This window comes from Gigantopelta aegis, chromosome 4 (genome assembly GCF_016097555.1).
Source record: "Gigantopelta aegis isolate Gae_Host chromosome 4, Gae_host_genome, whole genome shotgun sequence".
Taxonomy (NCBI): domain Eukaryota; kingdom Metazoa; phylum Mollusca; class Gastropoda; order Neomphalida; family Peltospiridae; genus Gigantopelta; species Gigantopelta aegis.
The window spans coordinates 117788717-117805944 of record NC_054702.1 but is presented as its reverse complement, the minus strand read 5'-3'; the positions used below and the strand labels follow the sequence as shown (position 1 = coordinate 117805944).

Here is a 17228-nt window from a genome sequence, read left to right as displayed (position 1 = left end):
GTTTTAATTTTCACATTGTAAATGTACCATAACCTGCTGTATTTAGTTGGTGTAAAGCCCGTTCGACGACAATAATGTGTCCATGTTTTAAAACAAGGTTGGGTTTTTTGGAAATCGAACCCATGGTGTTGCCCGTTTCTTGGGATGCATTGCTGTTACTGTTGCAGTTAAACACTGCGCAGTTAACCATCATATAATTACGTCGACAGTATATAATAACACTAATTATCTTGTAAATTAAATTTCGAAAAACCTGGAGACAAAAAAAAAAGAAAGAAAAAAAAAAGACGACTAAAAGGCACAACCAAAGAATCAACACGTGTACCGGTATTGCTTGGTAACTCTCATCGATGACGTATTGCCTCGCTTTCGTTCAGATCTATGCATAATCCCGCCCACTTCTGTTTTTACCCCAAACCTAAGACATGCAGCTGACCGGTGCCTCGCAGCGAGCCGGGCGTTAGAGTAATGCGGTCTTTGATGCTAGCTTAATCCATTACACACTACATGTCTTTTGGTGTCCGGTCTCCTTTAACTTAGGTAAGCTTTTTAAGTCTCATAGGTTTTCACACGAGTTATTATTTATTTATTTATTTCTGTCAAAATTCTTAGAAAATAATTTAATAGAGCAAGGACCAATCCTCTTTATTTGCCTGTGCAAACGGACATCCATTCTCACAATTTCCAATGACCTTAACCGACCTATAACCTGAACAACTGTTCACTACACTGTAAGAGGTGCAGAAAGAGACATTTTTACATTTTAATTACCTTGCCGCAGTTCAAATTCTGCTCCTTCAATGTGAACAATGACAAAATTTCTGAACGTAGATCTGGCATATTTTAACATTGCTTCCACTTCATCTGGACACTTTTTTCTAAAAGAAAATATTGATAATGTAAATACTGACCCCTCCCCAAATATAAAAATATTTATGGTAATATAAAGAATAAATATTAAATGCTAAGCCTTTCACATAAGTCACAAATGATTGATCAGGTCCAATATTGGTTTTCAGTGATAGAAATAAGCAGAAATTTTCACTAGTCCACCAGACAAATATATCTAGAAATATACTTGTCTGCCAGTACTTTCACTTGTCCAAATAAGTTTTATTCAAGTGCAAAGAATTAGTTTTTATTATTCAAGTCAGAATTAGAATCAAAATGAAACTGCACTGAACATTTTAACTTGTCCATTGGACAACCACTGAGGTACATTTTGCTTGTCCGATCAGATTTTCACTTGTCCATTGGACAACCACTGAGGTACATTTTGCTTGTCCGATCAGATTTTCACTTGTCCATTGGACAACCACTGAGGTACATTTTGCTTGTCCAATCAGATTTTCACTTGTCCATTGGACAACCACTGAGGTACATGTTGCTTGTCCAATCAGATTTTCACTTGTCCATTGGACAACCACTGAGGTACATTTTGCTTGTCCAATCAGATTTTCACTTGTCCATTGGACAACCACTGAGGTACATTTTGCTTGTCCAATCAGATTTTCACTTGTCCATTGGACAACCACTGAGGTACATTTTGCTTGTCCAATCAGATTTTCACTTGTCCATTGGACAACCACTGAGGTACATTTTGCTTGTCCAATCAGATTTTCACTTGTCCATTGGACAACCACTGAGGTACATTTTGCTTGTCCGATCAGATTTTCACTTGTCAGGACAAACAGACATGTGCTTATTTCGAACACTGGTTTTCATGTAACCAATTTGAATACTTGCAATTTAAGTATTAGTTATTTCAAGCGATGGTATTTCCTGTAAGCAATAGCTTCACATTAAAAAAAAAATAACAGATGTTTCTAATTACATTAAATTTTATAGTATTGACTATCATCATTTTAGTCCTACTATTAACATCAGTGTTTAGTATGATCCATTCCAATTGTGGACATGCTGAATGGAAGAGAGCATTATCGAAGTGTCAGTGAGTGACACTGTAATTAACATGTACATACATTCATACAGTAACCTATTTTGCCTTCTTGTTGAAACTATAAAAATTAAGTTGTTACACCCAATAGGTTATGAAAACAATATAACATAACCTACTAATAAATTTTGCTGACTGCTTTGAATACTGAGTTCTGTGACACTGTCCACTTATCAACATGGTGTGTGTACATCTCCGAACATTTTGTTCAGTATCGCGTCGCAGTTCCTTATGCAACTTTCAGATATCACTACACAATTTTAAAACATTAAACAGTAGTAGTTGCTAATCAATTTTCAATCGACCAGAAATATCAAAAATCAAGATTTTCTAAACAAAATGTAAAAACAAAATACTACTAATAAAAATGTGGAGTGCTGTTTATTTTGAGGGTGGAATGCCCAGTTCCGTGACACTATCCACACATCAACATGATGTGTTTACATACTACTAATAAATAATGTGGAGTGCTGTTTAGTTCATGGGTGGAATACCCAGTTTCGTGCCACTATCCACACATCAACATAGTGTGTAAACACATCTGGTTCTCACACCAGTCCTGCCAGATTAATTAGCAACAAAATATACATTTAAACCAGTATTTCCAACGTACACCTTCCACTCCATGTACTGGAGAAACAGCCGAACCATGTGTATGTTTTCCATATGTTTCCGGTCATCAATTGCCTGAAGAAAAAGAAAAAACACATAATAGTGAAGAAACATATATGTTTCCTGTCTCATGAGATTTCTTAAATGCAGACACAAGTTACATGGTAACATGAGACTCTCACGTGTGTTTGCATGTTTATAGATACATCAGAGATTTCACAAGTTACGTGAGACTCTAGCAGGTGTTTGCATGTGTTATAGATACAACAGAGATTTCACAAGTTACATGGAGAGAGAGCGAGGGAAATGCGATAATTTAGGCACAAGTGTCGTAAACATCGTCTGTCATGGACACGAATGTAATATTCTGTTTATTACCGTAGAACTGTCTTGCTAAATGAACATTCCAGTCATTGTTTACAAACTAACGTTTCTTTAATGGCGGAGTAATATTTGTTCATTGATGTCTTGATAACCAAATCACAACCTGTTCTAAAGTCACGTCATATTTATATGCCCATAAGTAAAAAGTACACATGTATCAACAGCTGTAAATTGCAAAACATGTGTATACTAAAAAGCAAACAAATACACAGTAATTGAAATAATTAGTTTTGAATTTGAATGACATCAGTATTCCAATGACGTCACTTTGCTTCTCCTTACAATAAGTATAAATTGGGTACATGACGTTTCCGTTTTAAGAATGCTGGAAAAATTCCAGTGCAAAATTGCTATTGAATTTTTTTTTTTTTCAACATTATTAACACACCTGAATGTGTTTGAAGAAAATCTTGTGATTAAAACATTGTACCTTTTACTAAATATGGCTTTCAAGTGAAATTACGGTAAGATATGCTACATTCATTATGTATGAAGCCAAAACAAGGGTGCGAAAAGTGACTCGTCAACCTTAGTATAGATTTCTAACAGTTGTGAACGTTATATTCATAATTAAGTGTTTGATGTGTCACAACTACATCGTAATATAATACAAGTTATCATAAAAAATCAATTCATGTTTTATTAAATTAATTAAAAACATGTATTTGTCATTACGGCATGTGATCAGCTTACACTCGAAATAAAAATGTATTAATGAAGACAGTAGTATCTGTGGAATGTCATGTCAGCCAATCAGAAAGAAATGTACTCATACAACAGCCAATCGTTAAACGACAATGTCAGGACATACGATTTAGTTATGACATACGAGGGAAATCATACGATAAATATGACCCTCGTTATGCTGTACCTCGTAGGTAATAAACATGGTTACGTGAGACTCTAGCGTGTGTTTGCATGTGTTATAGATACATCAGAGATTTCACAAGGTACATGGTTACGTCAGACTCTCGCCTGTGTTTGCATGTGTTATAGATACAACAGACATTTCACAAGTTACATGGTTACGTCAGACTCTAGCATGTGTTTGCATGTGTTATAGATACAACAGAGATTTCACAAGTTACATGGTTCGTGAGACTCTAGCGTGTGTTTGCATGTGTTATAGATACAACAGAGATTTTACAAGTTACATGGTTACGTGAGACTCTCGATTGTGTTTGCATGTGTTATAGATACAACAGAGATTTTACAAGTTACATGGTTACGTGAGACTCTAGCGTGTGTTTGCATGTGTTATAGATACAACAGAGATTTCACAAGGTACATGGTAACGTGAGACTCTAGCATGTGTTATAGATACAACAGAGATTTCACAAGTTACATGGTTACGTGAGACTCTAGCACGTGTTTGCATGTGTTATAGATACATCAGAGATTTCACAAATTACATGGTTACGTGACACTCTCGCGTGTGTTTGCATGTGTTATAGGTACATCAGAGATTTCACAAGTTACATGGCTATGTGAGACTCTAGTGTGTGTTTGCATGTGTTATAGTTACAACAGAGATTTCACAAGTTACATGGTTACGTGAGACTCTAGCGTGTGTTTGCATGTGTTATAGTTACAACAGAGATTTCACAAGTTACATGGTTACGTGAGACTCTAGCGTGTGTTTGGATGTGTTATAGATACATCAGAGATTTTACAAGTTCCATGGTTACGTGAGACTCTAGCGTGTGTTTGCATGTGTTATAGATACATCAGAGATTTCACAAGTTACATGGTTACGTGAGACTCTAGCGTGTGTTTGCATGTGTTATAGTTACAACAGAGATTTCACAAGTTACATGGTTACGTGAGACTCTAGCGTGTGTTTGGATGTGTTATAGATACATCAGAGATTTCACAAGTTACATGGTTACGTGAGACTCTAGCGTGTGTTTGCATGTGTTATAGATACATCAGAGATTTCACAAGTTACATAGTTACGTGAGACTCTAGCGTGTGTTTGCATGTGTTATAGATACATCAGAGATTTCACAAGTTACATGGTTACGTGAGACTCTAGCATGTGTTTGCATGTGTTATAGATACAACAGAGATTTCACAAGTTACATGGTTACGTGAGACTCTAGCATGTGTTTGCATGTGTTATAGATACAACAGAGATTTCACAAGTTACATGGTTACGTGAGACTCTAGCGTGTGTTTGCATGTGTTATAGATACAAAAGAGATTTCACAAGGTACATGGTAACGTGAGACTCTAACGTGTGTTTGCATGTGTTATAGATACAACAGAGATTTCACAAGGTACAAACATACAAATATGTGACTACTTTTCTTACATAACTAATTTCATTAGACACCCCAACCATAACCCACATCCAATATTCAGTTTTGCAACATACACAAGCAGACCACTTTTAGTGGAATGATGTTTAACCTCTACTGTCTCTCAGTATGAGGAGAACACTGTCCCCTGTTTAGTGTTTACCTCTACTGTCTCACAGTATGAGGAGAACACTGTCCCGTTTAGTGTTTACCTCTACTGTCTCTCAGTATGAAAACACTGTCCCCTGTTTGGTGTTTACCTCTACTGTCTCACAGTAAGTGGAGAACACTGTCCCCTGTTTGGTGTTTACCTCTACTGTCTCACAGTATGAGGAGAACACTGTCCCCTGTTTACCTCTACTGTCTCACAGTAAGTGGAGAACACTGTCCCCTGTTTGGTGTTTACCTCTACTGTCTCACAGTATGTGGAGAACACTGTCCCCTGTTTAGAGTTTACCTCTACTGTCTCACAGTAAGTGGAGAACACTGTCCCCTGTTTAGTGTTTACCTCTACTGTCTCACAGTAAGTGGAGAACACTGTCCCGTTTAGTGTTTACCTCTACTGTCTCACAGTATGTGGAGAACACTGTCCCCTGTTTAGAGTTTACCTCTACTGTCTCACAGTATGTGGAGAACACTGTCCCCTGTTTAGTGTTTACCTCTACTGTCTCACAGTAAGTGGAGAACACTGTCCCCTGTTTGGTGTTTACCTCTACTGTCTCACAGTATGAGGAGAACACTGTGCCTGGTTTAGTGTTTACCTCTACTGTCGCACAGTATGTAGAGAACATTGTGCCTGGTTTAGTGTTTACCTCTACTGTCTCACAGTAAGTGGAGAACACTGTGCCTGGTTTAGTGTTTACCTCTACTGTCGCACAGTATGTGGAGAACACTGTGCCTGGTTAAGTGTTTACCTCTACTGTCTCACAGTATGAGGAGAACACTGTCCCCTGTTTAGTGTTTACCTCTACTGTCTCACAGTAAGTGGAGAACACTGTGCCTGGTTTAGTGTTTACCTCTACTGTCTCTCAGTATGTGGAGAACATTGTGCCTGGTTTAGTGTTTACCTCTACTGTCTCTCAGTATGTGGAGAACATTGTGCCTGGTTTAGTGTTTACCTCTACTGTCTCTCAGTATGAGGAGAACACTGTCCCCTGTTTAGTGTTTACCTCTACTGTCTCTCAGTATGAGAACACTGTCCCCTGTTTAGTGTTTACCTCTACTGTCTCTCAGTATGAGAACACTGTCCCCTGTTTAGTGTTTACCTCTACTGTCTCACAGTATGTGAAGAACACTGTCCCCTGTTTAGTGTTTACCTCTACCGTCTCACAGTATGTGGAGAACACTGTCCCCTGTTTAGTGTTTACCTCTACGGTCTCTCAGTATGAGAACACTGTCCCCTGTTTAGTGTTTACCTCTACTGTCTCACAGTAAGTGGAGAACACTGTCCCCCGTTTGGTGTTTACCTCTACTGTCTCACAGTAAGTGGAGAACACTGTCCCCTGTTTGGTGTTTACCTCTACTGTCTCACAGTATGAGGAGAACACTGTCCCGTTTGGTGTTTACCTCTACTGTCTCACAGTAAGTGGAGAACACTATCCCCTGTTTAGTGTTTACCTCTACTGTCTCACAGTATGAGGAGAACACTGTCCCGTTTAGTGTTTACCTCTACTGTCTCACAGTAAGTGGAGAACACTGTCCCCTGTTTAGTGTTTACCTCTACTGTCTCACAGTATGTGGAGAACACTGTCCCCTGTTTAGTGTTTACCTCTACTGTCTCACAGTATGAGGAGAACACTGTCCCCTGTTTAGTGTTTACCTCTACTGTCTCACAGTATGTGGAGAACACTGTCCCCTGTTTAGTGTTTACCTCTACTGTCTCTCAGTATGAGAACACTGTCCCCTGTTTAGTGTTTACCTCTACTGTCTCACAGTATGTGAAGAACATTGTGCCTGGTTTAGTGTTTACCTCTACTGTCGCACAGTATGTGGAGAACACTGTCCCCTGTTTAGTGTTTACCTCTACTGTCTCACAGTATGTGGAGAACACTGTGCCTGGTTTAGTGTTTACCTCTACTGTCGCACAGTATGAGGAGAACACTGTCCCCTGTTTAGTGTTTACCTCTACTGTCTCTCAGTATGAGAACACTGTCCCCTGTTTAGTGTTTACCTCTACTGTCTCACAGTATGTGGAGAACACTGTCCCCTGTTTAGTGTTTACCTCTACTGTCTCACAGTATGTGGAGAACACTGTGCCTGGTTTAGTGTTTACCTCTACTGTCTCTCAGTATGAGAACACTGTCCCCTGTTTAGTGTTTACCTCTACTGTCTCTCAGTATGAGAACACTGTCCCCTGTTTAGTGTTTACCTCTACTGTCTCACAGTATGTGGAGAACACTGTCCCCTGTTTAGTGTTTACCTCTACTGTCTCACAGTATGTGGAGAACACTGTCCCCTGTTTAGTGTTTACCTCTACTGTCGCACAGTATGTGGAGAACACTGTCCCCTGTTTAGTGTTTACCTCTACTGTCTCTCAGTATGAGAACACTGTCCCCTGTTTAGTGTTTACCTCTACTGTCTCACAGTAAGTGGAGAACACTGTCCCCTGTTTAGTGTTTACCTCTACTGTCTCACAGTATGTGGAGAACACTGTCCCCTGTTTAGTGTTTACCTCTACTGTCTCACAGTAAGTGGAGAACACTGTCCCCTGTTTAGTGTTTACCTCTACTGTCTCTCAGTATGAGAACACTGTCCCCTGTTTAGTGTTTACCTCTACTGTCTCTCAGTATGAGAACACTGTCCCCTGTTTAGTGTTTACCTCTACTGTCTCACAGTATGTGAAGAACACTGTCCCCTGTTTAGTGTTTACCTCTACTGTCTCACAGTATGTGGAGAACACTGTCCCCTGTTTAGTGTTTACCTCTACGGTCTCTCAGTATGTGGAGAACACTGTCCCCTGTTTAGTGTTTACCTCTACGGTCTCTCAGTATGTGGAGAACACTGTCCCCTGTTTAGTGTTTACCTCTACTGTCTCTCAGTATGAGAACACTGTCCCCTGTTTAGTGTTTACCTCTACTGTCTCACAGTAAGTGGAGAACACTGTCCCCTGTTTAGTGTTTACCTCTACTGTCTCACAGTATGTGAAGAACATTGTGCCTGGTTTAGTGTTTACCTCTACTGTCTCTCAGTATGAGAACACTGTCCCCTGTTTAGTGTTTACCTCTACTGTCTCTCAGTATGAGAACACTGTCCCGTTTAGTGTTTACCTCTACTGTCTCACAATATGTGGAAAACACTGTCCCCTGTTTAGTGTTTACCTCTACTGTCTCTCAGTATGAGAACACTGTCCCCTGTTTAGTGTTTACCTCTACTGTCTCACAGTATGTGGAGAACACTGTCCCCTGTTTAGTGTTTACCTCTACTGTCTCACAGTATGTGGAGAACACTGTCCCCTGTTTAGTGTTTACCTCTACTGTCGCACAGTATGTGGAGAACACTGTCCCCTGTTTAGTGTTTACCTCTACTGTCTCTCAGTATGAGAACACTGTCCCCTGTTTAGTGTTTACCTCTACTGTCTCACAGTAAGTGGAGAACACTGTCCCCTGTTTAGTGTTTACCTCTACTGTCTCACAGTATGTGGAGAACACTGTCCCCTGTTTAGTGTTTACCTCTACTGTCTCACAGTAAGTGGAGAACACTGTCCCCTGTTTAGTGTTTACCTCTACTGTCTCTCAGTATGAGAACACTGTCCCCTGTTTAGTGTTTACCTCTACTGTCTCTCAGTATGAGAACACTGTCCCCTGTTTAGTGTTTACCTCTACTGTCTCACAGTATGTGAAGAACACTGTCCCCTGTTTAGTGTTTACCTCTACTGTCTCACAGTATGTGGAGAACACTGTCCCCTGTTTAGTGTTTACCTCTACGGTCTCTCAGTATGAGAACACTGTCCCCTGTTTAGTGTTTGCCTCTACTGTCTCACAGTAAGTGGAGAACACTGTCCCCTGTTTAGTGTTTACCTCTACTGTCTCACAGTATGTGGAGAACACTGTCCCCTGTTTAGTGTTTACCTCTACTGTCTCTCAGTATGAGAACACTGTCCCCTGTTTAGTGTTTACCTCTACTGTCTCACAGTAAGTGGAGAACACTGTCCCCTGTTTAGTGTTTACCTCTACTGTCTCACAGTATGTGAAGAACATTGTGCCTGGTTTAGTGTTTACCTCTACTGTCTCTCAGTATGAGAACACTGTCCCCTGTTTAGTGTTTACCTCTACTGTCTCTCAGTATGAGAACACTGTCCCGTTTAGTGTTTACCTCTACTGTCTCACAATATGTGGAAAACACTGTCCCCTGTTTAGTGTTTACCTCTACTGTCTCACAGTATGTGGAGAACACTGTGCCTGGTTTAGTGTTTACCTCTACTGTCTCACAGTATGAGGAGAACACTGTCCCCTGTTTAGTGTTTACCTCTACTGTCTCACAGTATGTGGAGAACACTGTGCCTGGTTTAGTGTTTACCTCTACTGTCTCACAGTATGAGGAGAACACTGTCCCCTGTTTAGTGTTTACCTCTACTGTCGCACAGTAAGTGGAGAACACTGTGCCTGGTTTAGTGTTTACCTCTACTGTCGCACAGTATGTGGAGAACATTGTGCCTGGTTTAGTGTTTACCTCTACTGTCTCACAGTAAGTGGAGAACACTGTGCCTGGTTTAGTGTTTACCTCTACTGTCGCACAGTATGTGGAGAACACTGTGCCTGGTTTAGTGTTTACCTCTACTGTCTCACAGTATGAGGAGAACACTGTCCCCTGTTTAGTGTTTACCTCTACTGTCTCACAGTAAGTGGAGAACACTGTGCCTGGTTTAGTGTTTACCTCTACTGTCTCTCAGTATGTGGAGAACATTGTGCCTGGTTTAGTGTTTACCTCTACTGTCTCTCAGTATGTGGAGAACATTGTGCCTGGTTTAGTGTTTACCTCTACTGTCTCTCAGTATGTGAAGAACATTGTGCCTGGTTTAGTGTTTACCTCTACAGTCTCTCAGTATGAGGAGAACACTGTCCCCTGTTTAGTGTTTACCTCTACTGTCTCACAGTATGAGGAGAACACTGTCCCCTGTTTAGTGTTTACCTCTACTGTCTCACAGTAAGTGGAGAACACTGTCCCCTGTTTAGTGTTTACCTCTACTGTCTCACAGTATGTGGAGAACATTGTGCCTGGTTGAGTGTTTACCTCTAGTGTCTCACAGTATGTGGAGAACATTGTGCCTGGTTGAGTGTTTACCTCTACTGTCTCACAGTATGCTGAGAACACTGTGCCCTGTTTAGTGTTTACCTCTAGTGTCTCACAGTATGTGGAGAACATTGTGCCTGGTTGAGTGTTTACCTCTATTGCTTCACAATATGCCGAGAATACTGTGCCTGGTTTAGTGTTAGGGTCCAATTTCAGTTGGGAGATATATTCCAACCAGTCCTCTGGTCGATTTCCTGCACATCCAATACGAGCCTTCCATGTCTTATCTGATAATAAATAATGGATTCCAACATCAGTCAAACATAAACTCACATGTATCTTTCGCTGTACATAGACATTAGAAGAAGGGGGACACTGCTCTCCCCACCCCCACCCCACCAAGTCTGAAGATAATGCATTCCCCAACCGTTAAAAATAAAATAAAAATATCACTGGCCAACCCATTTGCTGTGATCGTCCGATGCCTCTGAAGTATAAACTTATAGTCTTTAAGTCATAAAATAAAAATATCACTGGCCAACCCATTTGCTGTGATCGTCCGATGCCTCTGAAGCATTAACTTATAGTCTTTAAGTCATAAAATAAAAATATCACTGGCCAACCCATTTGCTGTGATCGTCCGATGCCTCTGAAGCATTAACTTATAGTCTTTAAGTCATAAAATAAAAATATCACTGGCCAACCCATTTGCTGTGATCGTCCGATGCCTCTGAAGCATTAACTTATAGTCTTTAAGTCATTAAGTCATAAAATAAAAATAAAGTGACGTATCATAAAAGCATCTTTTGACATATATAGGTGTGCAACATATTTTGATGTAAACCCAGTAACAATCTTTATTTAATTTATATTAACGTTTATGAAGGTCTAGATTAATATTATTTATGCAACAATTAATGAACAATATAATTTTTATGTCTCATTTTCAGTTATTAACATTATTTATGTAACAATTAATGAATATAGTTACAAAATAATTTTTATTGGTCTCAATACCTCTGAGAATTAAAAATGTGTATATCCCATTTACAGGGGATATCAAATTTTTATTTTCAGGTAAATTTTTTATTTACAACTCAATATTAATAAGGTAAACGATGTTCTAAATTTAATGTGTGAACCACAAATGCACAAAACTAGACTTGCATGAGCGACAATCACCCGAAATGACCATTCTGGCAATGTTCATGTGTCAGTATGCAGCATACAAAACAAAACTTCACTGACCTTTCACCTCTGGGATCGTAACATTATCGGATGACTCAGAAAACATCATAGCCATCTTCTTTTTCAACTCTTCCAGTGAAGACATGATGGACTCTAAAACATGAGAGCAAATTTGTAAACACACACACACATTAAAACATTTCACAGCAACTGTCATGGGTTATTGTAACAGACGTAGTTTCTTTATTTCATTAAAAATACGTCATGAGCAAGTGACTAAAATTAAAGTTTGTTTTGTTTAATGACATCACTATAGCACATTGATTTATTAATCTGAATAAGTAATTAATACAGTTACAAGATATTTGCATATTAACCCCCCCCCCACACACATTATGTTTCACCTTCACTGTTTGTCAAAGTATGATTTGCAAGTCTTGTGCTAGGTCGAAATTTTCATCACTTTGGGTGTACTTTTTCTATCCCACACGGCTAACAATAGCTGCTAATCAATTTTCACTTGATTAAAAATGTTGCTAATCAAATTTTTTTAAACAAAATGTTCCATGCATTTGGGTGTCAAATTCTCAAGTTGGAGTCCTGTAAAAGTAAACCTTGACATTTTTATGAACTAGTTGTGAAATGCTTACAGACTGTATTATTTCATTTTATCTATTTATACCATGTCCCATGTCAAAATTGTTATAAAATGACATTTAAATTTTAATAATTAATATATATTCACAGAAAAAAGTTCCTGTGCATCATTAAAATTTTAGTAAGATTTATATTTATATGCAGTACATGTAAAATAAGGACAGGGGACTCATTCAGACGTCCATAGAAATAGATTGACGTAAGGGTGCTCTAATTGTCTTGTGTTTATTTCACTAGTAGGAAACGACAATGTTTCGTGCAGCAGGTGAGTAAAGTTACTTCAGGCATCGAAATAAGTCGAGAATGGTCGTTCAGGTTACCGGGAGGTTACCACATGTAAGAAAAGTCGAGAATGGTGTTTCATTCTTCACTTCGTTCTCGATAAAAAATTCAATGTAACAGAAGTTTCGTTTCTGAATGTAAACCAGGCAATGTATTCCGGACTTCTGCGTTTCATTTTCTTGTAAAGAACTGCATTGATGTTCGCGCACACTTGTGCAATTGCAAGCAATTATAGTCATTCCGCACATAAGCAGCGTCCACAAGATGAACTTACTTTTGCGTATCGTTTTCTCGTACGAAATTGCACAATGCTTATTTCGATGCCTGTTAATTGTAAAAAATAAGATAGAGAGATGTTTATGCATGTTAAAAAAAGTGCCTTACAGAAAATAGTACTTTTAGTTATATGGTATGTTCAATTGTTTTTACTTACCGCAAATTGCCAAATTGTAAACACTGCTGGTGTTGTGTTCGATTTACGTAACATTTTTCAAGACTATATGTTATTTTTATTCATTACTTAGACCTAAAAAGGTGTTTTTTGGAAATGCGTGGTCAGTCTAGGATCGATTCCCATTGGCGGGTATATAAAAGGCCATGGTATGTGATATCCTGTCTGTGGGATGATACATATAAACGATCCCTTGCTAACAAAAAATGTAGAGGGTTTCCAAGGCACGTGTGCAGGGATTTCAGCGGGGTTGGGGTTATAGACTGTTGAGCGAAGTTTATATAGGGCCATGCTCCCCTAGAAAATATATTTCACTTTTTTTAAGCTTGGGCAAGTAAGGGTTTCGACCTCCAATACCCTCCCCCTGCACATGCACCTGATTCCTCTCTAAGATTATATGTCAAAATTACCAAATGTTTCACATCCAATAGCAGATGATTATTAAATCAATATGCTTTAACATTGATGTCGTTAAACAAAAAGAAAACTAACTTTACCCTTTCCAAATGAAAGAATATTTATTTGAATTTGTCGATTTTAACACACGTAAAATTAAGAAGTGAAAACATTCATTGTCTAATTTAGTATATTTTATTTTTAAAATATATACATGTCAGATCAATGTGTTACTAGTATACAAACTAAATTTTGAAAGTTCTACTAACACTTTATAAAATATTAATTCTGAAATAGACAGGTATGATTGTCGATAATGCATTGTCAAGATCAAACCGGTTTTAACAAAAAACTCTAGTACCGTATCCTCAACCGAACGTTCTTTATACAACGCAAGATTTCTCATTTCATTTTTTGAGACGAACCCTACAATTTGAAATCGACAAACGCACGTGTTAACTGAAACTGACAACAGGCTGTCGTTTGTGCTTTGTCGAGCAATGGTGGCACTAGTTCATCAAGATTAACTTTGTCTACAAGTGCAAGTTAATCTTGATGAACTATGGTAGTACAGGGGACGAATCAAGCGTAAAACTATGAATACTCCCAAATTTTTTTACATTTCTGGAAAAATATCCGCCCGGTCCCCCCTTCTCCTAACCCTAACCCCAACCCTAGTCCTAACCCCAGCCATAACCCTAGCCATAACCCTAACCCTAACTCTCAACCCTAACTAAAAATAATAATGGAGGGGACCGGGCGGATATTATACCGCGGTATCTATCAGTATAATGCATTATTATTACTAGTCTATAGTACAATACTTCGACACTACGACATGGCCAACTATCATATATAATGTGTCACAGCATGCCCCGTCTATCAGTCTAATAACTCGGCCACGGGGCCGTGGCCAAGATGTCTGGGCCGAGTTGTCCCCCGGTCCGAGTTGTCTGGTCCCCATTATAGGCTACACAACTTACTTTAGAATTCTGTGACGCTTATATGACTATAGCGCCGCCTATTACGAATTAATGGGTCGATTTAGTTTTGGGGCGTATTGACTTGCTTCCGTATTGTATCACCATTAAAGAAACGATTAACCATGTTGCAAAAACAAAAACACTTTCGTTTTTAAAACACTCACTTTGAAATGGCCGGCATAACAAAAGCTAACTACCAGTTAAGGCATTTCATTGGTCATCCAGTGTCTAGATTGTCTAGGTTGATTGGTTGATTTCTTAATAGGTTTTTCCATATTACGGTGGAGCAGTCTAGTATCTTGATACGCTTTCGTATAGTTTCAATATAGAATCAGGGACATAATTGGGGAACAGTCTAAGTACAAACGCGATTTTCCAAGAATTGCTGGCAGTTCTGTCGTCTTTCGTTAATAATCATTAATGTTTTTTGTTTTTTTATAACAGCATTTAATTTTTACTGTATTGAGTCCATGATCAACAAGATATACGAAGCGAGACAGGTTAAAATTAAAGAGTGGTTCCTTTTAGTTACTCCCGGTTAGGCCTAGGCTACTTCTCGTTGATTCAATAATGGGGGTTTTCATTAATAATAATAATTATTATTATCGGCATGAGTTCCTTATTTTCCCCATAATGATTTTAAAGAAATATTTGTTAGAATTAGTTTAAGGTTAGGATTGGGGTTAGCGATAGTTATATGCAATATCTTTTAAAACAATTGAATTTGTTCTATAAAACCAACATAATGTTTATATTTTGTAATTTTGACTATTCTGTGTACAATTTCCTCCACAACGGTGCTTTCGATGGTGCTTTTGGAAGAAATATAGCACAGAAGACAGAATGAGGCATCATGGGACTAAATCTTCGTTTTTATTCCGTAGACGTTCGGTTCATTCCATCAAAATACACCCTATGAGATTTATAAGTATTAAAATGCACTTTCACTTGTTGATTCGAATCATAGGCACTTCGTACCCAAGTCATATCATACCATCCATTTCGTACCATGCTGCCTGGTCATTTCGTACCTTGGTCATTTCGTACCATTGCAAAACGTCATTTCGTACCCAAGTCATTTCGTACCCTAGTCATTTCGTACCATTGTGAAAAGTCATTTCGTACCCCAGTCATTTTGTACCCTAGTCATTTCATTCCAGTATATAGAAAACAAATTGACTTTTCAGTTATGGTACGAAAACGAATTGACTATAGCATAAAAGCAGTGGGTTTTGTTTTAAAACTTTATTTTGACAGTTTGAAAACCAGAACACGTTATTGTTCAGCATATCGTTATTGATACCCATATTACCTGTCAACCGTTATTTCCATTTTACCTGACAAGAGCCGTATATGATATTTACTACTTGTGATGGAACATGCTCTTATCTTTTCGCCTGTGGCGATGTTAATTGTTTTAGAGAGCTAGTGCAGCTTGGTTATGTAATACCTCCGCGCGACCGTACCCACTAATACACACCCAGACCAGGTGTGGAGGCCATGTGGCCAGTAGTTACGTAATACCTCCGGTAGTGCGGTTTTACGACCGTGGTTTCTAGCGAACTAGGCGTCGGTCTGTCTGGCCATCTAAGAGAAAATACACCGACTCTGGGAGTTGTGGCAATATCACATGATAGGTGAGGTACCGCGTTGTGCCCCCAGGCGATATTCGCTGTCTCTGAGAGCGTTTCTCAATTATAACACGTGTGGGTGTTGTATCACGGTGAAGTGATTAGAATATTGTGTAAACTAGACACCTAGTGATTAACTAATTAAGTGATTAGCTCTGGGTTGTTATTATATTGTTGTTGTTAATTCACTACTGCGGCAAGTACATTTGTCAGCGTAGTGTTAATACAGATTCCAAACTGTATTGTGTTTTCTAGTGAACTAAACGTGCTACAGATATATATTTATATAAGATCTTATCTCTGATCAACCTAGAGCCGAGCCACTCGGGTATTAGACTGCCCGATACAGAGAGATCTAATAGATATACAGTTAGAAAAGATATTTGGATAATTGTGTTTTATTCAGTTACGGGTATTAAGGATCCCCGTGACATTACTAACTGCCAACTTCGATTTTGTGTGAAATGGCTCCACAGTGTTCTCCAACTTTTATGTGACCAGGTTGGCGGACAAGTGAGGCCTTGGGCCTCACAAACGAGTGGACGAAGTCCACATGGGGGGGTGGGTGAGCTCCGGAAAATTTTGAAAATCTTAAGTCACAAAAGGTGCTTTTTTTCTGGCATTTAATAGTTGATTTAAATAAAGTTAACAATAATCTATCTCATGATCTGCCGCACCGGCACCGGTCACGCTGAAGTAGTAGGGCCTAACCGCGACAGGAATCTGCATGGCGCAGAAAGCCACGTGGTCATACTTCATTCATAAAACTTTGCCGCCAAAAATGTGTATTTCTTCTGCATAGATTGTTTATTTTCTAGATGCTAGGTACTAAGGCCTATAAATTATTTCAAACAACGTAGGGTAGGGGATAAATCATTTAATAAAATGATACAATGCACACGGCCTGTTCCAACGCTGCACAGTCCATGCCACCCGCTACTGTATTTTGCGGAACACACTTTTTTTTCTCAAGAATAAACATCTCAAATGCGTGTTATTATCTGGTGCGTCGAAATTTCAGATGAAAACTTATTTTTTTACGATCATTTTAGTATGCAATGGCCTGTCCGGCGAGATCGGCCAGCCAGCAACCTGATGCAAATAAACCTTAGCAGGGGGTAATTAACAATTGTTGAGCACAGTGACACTAATGAAACT

General features: G+C 38.9%; 2 protein-coding genes across 2 annotated transcripts in view; one reads left to right on the top strand and one right to left on the bottom strand.

Annotated features, from left to right (window-relative positions):
- The window catches only part of LOC121371902 (dual specificity protein kinase TTK-like), a 99519-nt gene extending 84910 nt beyond the window's left edge, over window positions 1-14609 (bottom strand). Inside the window, exons 1-5 of the mRNA XM_041498133.1 lie at window positions 14604-14609; window positions 11731-11823; window positions 10636-10769; window positions 2571-2644; window positions 772-878 (exon numbers count right to left, since the gene is read on the bottom strand). Coding sequence (XP_041354067.1) covers window positions 772-878; window positions 2571-2644; window positions 10636-10769; window positions 11731-11815 — 400 coding nt within the window. The 5' untranslated portion in view covers window positions 11816-11823; window positions 14604-14609. The remainder of the gene's footprint in view (window positions 1-771; window positions 879-2570; window positions 2645-10635; window positions 10770-11730; window positions 11824-14603) is intronic.
- A 189-nt stretch (window positions 14610-14798) lies between these two features.
- The window catches only part of LOC121371901, a 46253-nt gene continuing 43823 nt past the window's right edge, over window positions 14799-17228 (top strand). The window contains exon 1 of the mRNA XM_041498131.1: window positions 14799-14939. The gene's annotated coding sequence lies outside the window, so the exon portion shown is untranslated. The remainder of the gene's footprint in view (window positions 14940-17228) is intronic.